Source organism: Marmota flaviventris, chromosome 12 (assembly GCF_047511675.1).
Source record: "Marmota flaviventris isolate mMarFla1 chromosome 12, mMarFla1.hap1, whole genome shotgun sequence".
Classification (NCBI taxonomy): Eukaryota; Metazoa; Chordata; class Mammalia; order Rodentia; family Sciuridae; genus Marmota; species Marmota flaviventris.
The window spans coordinates 79365727-79375720 of record NC_092509.1 but is presented as its reverse complement, the minus strand read 5'-3'; the positions used below and the strand labels follow the sequence as shown (position 1 = coordinate 79375720).

The 9994-nt window shown below is 51.2% G+C and overlaps 1 protein-coding gene across 1 annotated transcript; it reads left to right on the top strand.

The window, feature by feature from the left end:
* The first annotated feature begins 4377 nt into the window (after positions 1–4377).
* Positions 4378–9433, top strand: Shisa4 (shisa family member 4). Its single transcript, XM_027945607.3, has 5 exons — positions 4378–4787; positions 5142–5313; positions 6222–6355; positions 7130–7297; positions 7526–9433. Exons 1-5 carry the CDS (start codon positions 4715–4717, stop codon positions 7570–7572), a joined length of 594 nt encoding a protein of 197 aa, XP_027801408.1. The 5' UTR covers positions 4378–4714; the 3' UTR covers positions 7573–9433.
* The last annotated feature ends 561 nt before the right edge of the window (positions 9434–9994 follow it).

The window sequence follows — 9994 nt, the reverse complement described above, 5'->3', positions numbered from 1 at the left end:
CAGAGATGTCCAGCATTTTCATCCCATTCCAGTTACTTTGGACCTCTGCAGACCCCAGTGAAGCAAAAACATTCAGATACACAAAGCGTAACCTGGACAACCATTATCAAAACTCACATGCAGAGGAGTGTCATCTACAGCAAAGCTAGTGGAAAACTAACTCTGTATTGCCCACCTGTGTGTCCTCCAAAATGAGTGATTTTAAAATCAACTAAGCAAGTGAAATTAGAGGGTTTGTCTAGATTTTTCGCCCTTAGTAGTAACAGGGTATAGAATCAGTCTGATCTATGTCAAAAAATAATTATTTCTTCCACACTTGACTGTGACTGCAAAGTCACACCTGATCTCATATCTGTCCCTTCCTCATTCCTGACAAAGAGTTTCACTAGCAAGAGCACAGAAGCCAGGCCAGTTGCCAGTGCCCTGCTATGTGACCTTGAATAAGCTCTTTTCCATTTAGCAGGGGGAGAATGGGCCAGAGCTTCTGTTAACTCTGATTTGGGGATTCTAGAAGATTCAGTTGAAATAGTTTATTTCCATATGAGGAGACCAAGACCAGAGGGGTTGAGTGGTTTGACCAAACTTGTAGAGCCAGGAAGTGGCAAAGCAGGACTCACCTGTAGTAGTTCAGAGCTTGGGCTTTGTAGCTGGACTGGGTTTAAATCCTGGCTTTGTCATTTACTAGCTAGGTGATTTGGGGAGTATTTAAATTTTCTGTCTCCACTTCCTAATCCACAAAACAGGTATAATATTAATATCTGTTTTATGGAGTGATTGTGAAGATTAAATAAAGTCACTACAATACAAAATACTTTGTAGTATTGCCTCATAGTAAGTAGTAATTTTAGCTATTAGTCTAATCTCAAGTCTAATAGAATTCTCACCATGGAAGCCTGTCTTTATAGAGCTGGTCTGACAAAGAAAGACCTTGGGCCTCTGCAAATTTCAACAGTTCCCACCTAAAACAATACCACATAAAAACAGAGGCTCTAGGGTAAAAAGGGCCAGCTGGAGCATTGAGACCTAGGGCCCCCCACACTCTTCCCAGGAGAGGCAGTAGGGACAGACAGGAGAGCTGTAAACAGCCTTCTTCCTCTCTTATCCTCCGATCCCAAAATAACATTTGTCTGCCCCCACCCTGCCCAGCTGGCAGAGCTACAGGCTGAGTAAGGTACCATTTAAAGATAACCTGGCCTTCCCCATCCACCCCACCGCCTGAGCCAGACTCCTGAGGCCAGCCTCTGGCTGCCTAGGACTGCTGCTCCCAAAGCCACCAGGGTCTGCCTGAGAAGGGGGCTGTTCACACATGCCACCCAAGCCAGCCTGGCCACCCCCTTCTGTCTTGCTGCCTTAGTTCTGCCCAAACTGTGCTAGGCATGCTGCAAAAAAGCCAGAGTTGGCATACAGAGTGGCACTCCTACAAAGGCATGGTAAAAACTCCTGGGGAAAGAGTGGCCCCTCTTACCAGTAGCTGGGTGGCAGGGACTGACCGCCACTGTCCTTCCCACCAAGAGGACAAACACAAGAAACCCAGTAGTTTATAGCAAGAAAGATACCAGGGCAAGGGTTGTGGCTCAGCGGTTGAGCGCTCACCTAGCATGTGTGGTGCCCTGGATTCGATCCTCAGTACCACATAAAAATAAACAAAATAAAGGTATTGTGTCCAACTACAAATAAAAAAGATTAGACACCAGAAAAAAATGTTCTGGTTAAGGAGAAATGTTTATTCTGGAGCAGTGGAAGCCTGAAAACCTTCAATCCCCAACTCAGCCATAAGATCTTTATTTATTTGTGGTGCTGAGGATTGAACCCAGGGCCTTGCACAGGGCTAGTGCTCTACTGCTGAGCCACAACCCCAGCCCCAGCCATAGACCTTGACCAAGTTCCTGGGACTCTCCTAGCTGTGTACTCAAAGAGATTATATCCAAGTCTGTCTAGGGAGGTCGTGACAGATTAAATTAAACAGAAGGACCCAAGGGTTCTGTGGCAGGAAGAAATGTGTATCACCTGTCTGAAAGGTTGGGTTGCCAGAGGCCAAGCCAGGAGGAGAAGAAAGGTAGCCTGGTTGCTCTTCTGGAGAGAGCACAAACTGACTAGAGGCAGGAATTAGCAGAGGAGGGGAATTTCCTTATCTCAGAGCAGCTCAATACAAACCACATACAGCCAACAGAAGTGGGACAAGAGCCTCCCTGGCCAGATAGGAGGGTGAGGCAGAAGCCTCAGGGATGGAGGCCCCAGGGTCCCGGGCCAAGGATGGTCAGGAAGAGCTCAGCAAAGTTCAGGCTGGATCTCAGGCTCCATGAGAAGAAGCATGGAAGGAGCTGGGGGACCCAGAACTGGTCATGCAACCCAGGAGAGGTGTGACTTGGTAGAACTCAGAGCACAGCCCCAGGCCAGCCCAAATTGGATCACAGGTATGATCCCAGCCCTTCTCCTCTTCCTAGTTTCCCCAATTCCAGACATTCTGGCTGCCCTCTCACCCCATCCTACTAGGGATAGGATGGGCATTGAAGTTTCCTGGAATACATGCTCAGACATACACAACCCTAAGCATTTGAGACTTGAATAAAGTAGGACAGGTGATGGAGCCCAAGGACCTGAGCTTTGAAGTCAGAAAGTCCAACAGCAGTGTGAGCTGGGAGAATTAACTTCTTCCAATTCAGTTTCCTCGTCTGTACAATGGGATGAGTTCACGGACTGAATTTTTTCCCTACAATTAAAAAAAAAAGAATTATTTGTTCTTTTTAATTATATTCTCTAGAATTTTGCAGCTAGAAAGTCACTGATAATGTTAGTGAGAGCTAGAGGTTGTTATGAGCTGGAGTGTCAGCCAGGACCATCCAATCTGGGGGAAGACCAGTTGGAGAGAAAAAGGAGAAAAGCAGAAAAGCGGTAGTTAGAGGTGAGTTTCAGGAAGCATGGGGTTTCATTTTGATTTTTCAAAAAGAAAGACTTGAGATTTCATTTTCCTAAGGAAAAATAGCTAGTAAGGAGGGAGAAACTAAAGACCCCCAAAGAAGGAATATTGTAGAGTCACATCAAATGGGGTCAGGAGCACACCTGCAGAGTTAACCTTGGACAGGAGAGACACCTTTCATCTGAGGGTCATTCAACCAATGACCGAGCACCTGTGGCTAAGGACTGGGGAATAAGTGAACATAACCACATGGTCCCTGTATTCACGGAGCTCCTGGTGTAGGAAAGAGGAGACAGACAGCAATGGCTACACTGTGTAAGTAGCAATGAATTTAAAAACGTGTCTCTTTGTCCCTGGCCACTGCAATTATAACGGTGTCCTACGTAAGTTCATATTCATGCCAGCCCATTGGCCTGCTGGCAGCTTCCTAGGGCAGGAAGCTGTTCTCTCTTATTCCATCTCTACCAGGTGATGTACCTGCACCTATGGAGGCCAGGGATGGGCCCTCCTCTTCCAACTGCCTTCCCTAATCTATTCAGATTCTTCTGAGCCTTCCATGACCTGCCTGGTGCCCTCACCCCAGAAAATGAGAAACACTACACAATTTACTACTGAGGGTAAGGACCCACCTTGGTCTAGAAGACTTGGGTGTTGATATTGCCTCTATCATTTACTGGCTGTATTACCTGGAGAAAGTCTTTTCACTTATTTAGCCCTATTTTCCGTTTATAAAATGGAATGGATAATAACATCTACCAACCAGGCTTAGCTCATGGAGTTGTGGAAAGATCAAATGAAGTAAACTAGATGTTCAAGTGTGGAAGGGCCATACTGAGGAGGATTAAGTAGGTTTGATGCTATCCCTGGTTTGATAGGTAGTTTCCAATCAGGGAAGCTCTTGCAAGGACTAAGCACAGTCACTAGTGCTGTGAGATTGACTTCCCCCACCCTGAACACTGTCCTCACCTGTAATTAACCGTGGCCTTTCTCATACTTTCCTGGTAGTGCAGTGATTTTGCAGACTTGCTCCCTGAAGAAAAGGGTTTTCACTGTGAAGACTGTTTAACTGACAGGCCCCATCCATGGACCTGCCATTCATGCTGGTGAGGCCATGGTGTGAGCGCTGTCCACCCAGAGGGGGAAGGGCCATCTCAGGGAGCCAGTGCAGCTGCCAGTGTCCAGGCTTGTGGGCACCGTTGGAGACAAAGCCTCTCTGAACTGCCTTTCAATAACCGCCTGTGTTCAAGAACGGGGGTGGGGTGGCTCCCAGCCTCTTCCCCTCTCCCCCGCCCGCAGGGCGTCCCGGACTGGATACTAGGGCAGAGGACGTCCCGCACAAGGGAAGGTCCGGCACTGCCCCTCCAGGGTTGGCCCATGTGCTGGACATTCGGAGGTGGCACCAGGATCAGGGTTTCTAGGCTCCGGGATAATGATTGGACCCAGTCGGGGGGCGGGCCCAGGACAAGGCCAGGCCTCCGTGGCTGTAGAGCCCAGCTGCCCGCTGTGCCCATGGTGGCTCCGACGGGAGGAGCCACTGCGGTGCCAGGGACAGGGTGAGGGGCGCCCGACTCTACAGCCGGGGCTGAGTGGGCGTCGCTGGTGGGTGGGCCTGGGCTGTGCGCCGAGCGGCGCGGGTGGGGTTACCGCAGGCGGGGCGCCTGGGCCCGCCCCCGAGGAGGCGGGAGAGGAGCCCGGGCCTGGCCGCGGGCAGGGCCCGCCGCAGCTCCCGCCGGCTGGCTTTTCCTCCTCGGGTCCCTTTTCTGGGCGGCCCGGCTCTGGCTGCGCTCAACCTCCGCAATGCCGCCCGCGGGGCTCCGCCGGGCCGCACCGCTCGCCGCGATCGCCCTCCTGGTGCTGGGGGCTCCCCTGGGTAAGGCATGGCTGGCGAGGCGCGGGTGGGTGGGATGAGGCAGGGTAAGGGGAGGAGCCGACCAGAGGGCCGCGACCCGGGCTCCCAGGAGACCCTCGGGCTTGCACGCCCTGGATGCTGCGGGGTCCCCAGCGAGTGGGAGAAGACAGCGCCCGGCAGTTGGGCGTTGGGCAGCTGGCCCTGGGCACCTGGGTCCGCTTTAGAGAAAGGCCCCCGGGGTTCCGAAGCTGGAACCTCAGGTGGGGACAAGAGTCAACCGGGAGCCAGAGGGCTAGAAACCTCAGGGGCGTGGGGCTAAGGACGGCGGAGTTGAACTGGCCTGGTGGCCCGCGGCGCCCCGACCCCTGCCCGCAGCGCTGGCCAGCGAGGACTGCCTGTGGTACCTGGACCGGAATGGCTCCTGGCATCCGGGCTTTAACTGCGAGTTCTTCACCTTCTGCTGCGGGACTTGCTACCAGCGGTACTGCTGCAGGGACCTGACCTTGCTTATCACCGAGAGACAACAGAAGCACTGCCTGGCCTTCAGGTGAGCTCCTGCCACCTCTCCCGGATCCCCTTCATCCTCTCAACAGGCTTCCTGCCTCCTCCCTTTGTGCACCTCCACATTCTTAGCTCAATGGATTCACCAGGACTTCAGCTTGGAGACACAGTTGGGTGGTCATGATGTGGGAGCTCCAGAAAGGCATGTTAGTTACCATCACAGCCTTGGGCTGGGGTGAGTGTTTCAGGTTCCTTCTGGAGCCTCCTCTTGGTCCTGCTGGATCCTGCGGAGCGACTGTTCGGGGTTAGCACCAGAATGCAGTGCAGCTTTGTGGAAGCTCTGGCAAAAGGGCTGGAGGCTTGGGTTTGATTCCCGGTCCGCTTCTTACCAGCCATGTGATTTGGGGAAGACACTTGCCCTCTATGGGTCATTGTTTCCTTTTCATAAAATAAGGGGATTGCCCAAATTAATGGTTTTCTTTTTTGTGATGCTGGAGATGAAACCCAACCTTGAGCCTAAAGCACTCTACCACTGAGCTATTCCTCAGCTCCAAATTAGTGGTTTTCAAACTTCCTTTTGAAGGTGGCTGCTAATATATAAAACAGATGTAAGGAGAGTGTCTGAAGTGCAGTTAGGGGGGAAAAAACAGTCCTAGCTTATATCCTATGGCCTTTTTTACAGCTTAACATGTAAGTCTAATCAATTAAGTTGTAGATATAAAAGTCCTGGGGGAAGGGCACACTACAAATCCCAGCATGCCTCACATTAGCCAACCAAGCAGCATTGCCTTCTGGGAAATGGAGGTCCCTAAGATATGCTCCACAAGGACTGGGCAGAATCCCACAAGAAACTCCAAATCTTAGCATGCTGTAGCCCCCTGCTGGCCAGGAGTTGGAGCCTTGTCCTCCTCCTGCAAATGTTGGAAAGTGAGCAGCCCTGTTCTTTGTCTAAAGTCCCAAGACCATAGCAGGCATCGCCTCTGCTGTGATCCTATTTGTTGCTGTGGTTGCTACCACCATCTGCTGCTTCCTCTGTTCCTGTTGCTACCTGTACCGACGGCGCCAGCAACTCCAGAGTCCATTTGAAGGTATGCACAGTATTGGGCAAAATGGACATGAGGTAGCCTGGGCTGAGTCCCATGGTGGGCACTGGAGCGGTCAAGGATTGGTGAATTTTGTGGTAGTGTATGTTTCTGTGTGAATTCCCCTGGCAGCGTGTAAACCTGGAAATATGCTTGTAAACTCATGAGTTCTAGAATGTGCCTGGGGTATGTGGAAATGTGGGACTGTGTCCACGTTTGTGCACACACATGAATATTCAGCTATGCACAGAAGTGCAGTCTGTCACAGTGGGGAGTGCACAGTGGGTCTATGTAGGCGAGTGACTCAGTAAGTGCACAGAGTAGGATCTATAAATGGTGAGCATTAATTGGGTGTGTTCCAGTGTACAGTGGTATACATGTCTAAGTGTTGCATGTGACTGCATGTTTGCCTAATCCTGAATGACATGGGGACAGTGACACCATATGGGAAATTAGTGTGGGAGGGAAGGACTTGAGGAAGACACCCTTGGTGGCGCTACAGATGCCAGCCCCCCCAGCTAACTGATCATTGCCCAAGTGGGGTATTTCTCTGCCTGTGCTCCCCAGTTCATGAGGTCTCTGACTCCTGCTTAGGGAGTCATCTTGCAAAATACAGGTTGACCAGCAGCACCATGCACTCAGCCCCCAACTCAACTTTGTTAAGCAGGGTTTGGGAGGTAAAGGCCACAGGTGGGGTGCTTATCTTGGTTTCCCGGGCAGGGATCAGAGGCTTCTCTTGGGAGGTAGAACTCTGAATGTTGATCCTTGTCCCCCATCTAGGGCAGGAGATCCCAATGACAGGCATCCCAGTGCAGCCAGTATATCCATATCCTTCGGACCCCAAAGCTGGCCCTGCAGCCCCACAGCCTGGCTTCATGTACCCGCCTAGTGGTCCTGCTCCTCAGTATCCACTCTACCCAGCTGGGCCCCCTATCTACAACCCTGCTGGTAAGTAACAATCTGGAGCTCTTGCTCCACCTGCCCCTGAGCTCTCTCCAGAACCTCCCTGGCCTCTCACTGAGGATTCCCTCTCCCACACTTCCTCCACATCTAGCTGGAAACCTCCAGACCAGCTCTTCCCTGTGGATCCTCATGCCTTGGGGGGAAGAGATTTATTTCCTGTGCTCCTGCTCCTGTGACCCCACTGACCCTCATCCTGTCTTCTTGTTTTTTCAGCCCCTCCCCCCTATATGCCACCACAGCCCTCTTACCCAGGAGCCTGAAGAACCAGCCATGTCTCTGCTGCCCCTTCAAAGATACCAACTTTGGGAGATGCCCCATCCTGTACCTGCATCCAGCCCTGGGGATGGCACAGGTCTTCTAGTCACCAGGCCCCATACCAAGCCAAACCCTGGGCCCCACCAAGGACAGAGCCCCAGAGAAGTGGAACAGGAGTTGAGTTTTCTAAGCTATGAATGAGGGGTGGATGGGGAGGGCTTAGGATTGGTGGACTGTTTTTACCAGGGGCAAGGAAGACAGATGAATGACAAGCTAGGTCACAGCCCCTGCTTACAAGTAGTCCCTCTGCTTCCAGGATCCCAACCAAAAAAGGTGGGGACGCTCTGGTTTGCTGAGGTGGCTGAGGTGGGGCCATGGGAGGCTCCATCAGTGGCTGGTAGTAGCCCTCCTCTATGGCTGCCCCGCTGGCTAGGGCTCTGGCCTATTGAATTAAAGCTGTAAAGATGTAAATCATGTTGATGGCATCCTTGGGCCCATCCACACCTTCCGTTAGCACTTCTGGGCCATCCCTGGCAGAGCCACCCCAGGCTGCAGGGTTCCTTGGACTGGGTCCCAAAGCCAGTGAGGTGGATCTGGCGGCAGCTTTGAAGAAGGTATCACTTGCGTTGCAGAGATTCCCTGTCTGGGGTCAGGCTTCTGGAATATCAGGACACTACCAGCTGCAAAGACGCCTCCCCGATCCATGTACACAGAGATTCAAATTCAGACCCCTACCACTCTCAAACCTTGAGCATGTCTCTGAAGGTCTCCATGCCCCAGTGTCCTCAACTATAAATGCATGGCTGTCATAAGGGTGAAATATTATGTAAATGGAACTAAGTCCTGTCCTTCCTTCATGATCAGAGCTCCTAGGACTAGGAGCCAAATGGAGGGATGATGGCATCCATGGGGCTGGTACAGGGTGCTTCTGTCAAACTGCTTGGTCATCAAGGGACCCTGAAGATATTGAAGCCAGATTTAAAGTTAGGTAGTCAGTGTAGTTAGGTAGATTGGGTCTAATATCGAGTAAGATCCAAAATGGAGGCCATGTTTAGAATGAATTCTGGGAAAAGTTGAACAACTCTTGGAATGTTAATGGAGTCCCGGAAAAGCCCTAGGCCCAAAGCCCATCCCAAAAAAGTATTAATGAACAGCCCGCAGCAAACTTGAAGATGCTGACTCAGAAGTCCTTCCTGACCAGATTACTTCTTTGGCCCCCAGGCCCATGTCAGGGCCCCCACTGAGCCCAAGCAGTGAGGGATATGACCTCATTTCTCCTTCTCCCATGAAGGCTGCTTATAAGAGGGAACCTGGGAGGGGCAGTAAGTACTTGGAGCTGTCCATCTTCCATTGCTGTGCCCCCAGGGCTCCTTGTGTTCTCAAGACTTTTCTGGTGACAGAACTAGAGAAGGGAAATTTATAATTTTTTTGCTTTTTTTTCAAAATAGAAAAAAAAGAACCCAAGGCCTTGTACCTTCTAGGCAAGTACTCTACTACCAAACTGGCCATCCCAGTTTTATAGGGTTTTTGTTTGTTTGTTTTTGTTTTTGCTGGGAATTAAACACAGGAGCTCATAACCACTGAATTACATCCCAGTCCTTTCTAGTTTATTTTGAGACAGGCTCACTAGGTTACCAAGACTGGCCTTGAACTGGAAATTCTCCTGCCTCAACCTCCCTGGTATTACAGGTGTGTGCCACCAAACCTGGCTTACAGCTTTTAATTCAAGTGGGCATAGTGTCAGCTCAGTTTGGCAAAACCACAACCACCCAATGTTCCCTCCTTTTCCCAGTCCCTTCCTCCCAGTTCCTGAAGCTCAGTGTAGCCACAGGCCCTGCTCTCTTGCCCTGCCCCTCAGGCTATTGGACCTCTTAGGTCCTGCAGCCCAGCTGGGTTCTGGATAGGGCCTTTGTGCTGACTATGCTGCAGGCCCTCTGCTACCTACAGACTCTGGGGAATTACCTCTTGTCACACAGCCTGAAAGGCAGGAGTTCCTGAACTAGTGCTTTGGGGCCAGGGTCTGAGATTTGCTGAGACAGAATTCTGCCCCCACTGCATTCACAGCTTCCCCGTTCCCAGTGAAATAGTCAAGGATCCTGGATCTGACCCAGACAGGGAGGAGCACCTGATGCTGGTGAGGACAGACCTGGGGCCACAGCTGCAAATCTGCTTTTGTTCTGAGAGTGGGGCCAAAGGGTGGCTCTGGGTCCACAGAGTGGTTCTGCCTTCATACTTCAGGAGAGAAGATGACCAGGTCATTGAGGTTTGGAGCCCAGGTTCCTCTGTTCCAAAGCTGGGAGGAAGAAAGATGTGCCTGATAAGTATTCTGAGTTTCCAAGAGAAATTGGTGTAATTTATGTAGGTCATAATTACAGAATTAATTATCCTTGAGTCAACAGCCCAGGACATTGCGCAGTTATTTTGTGG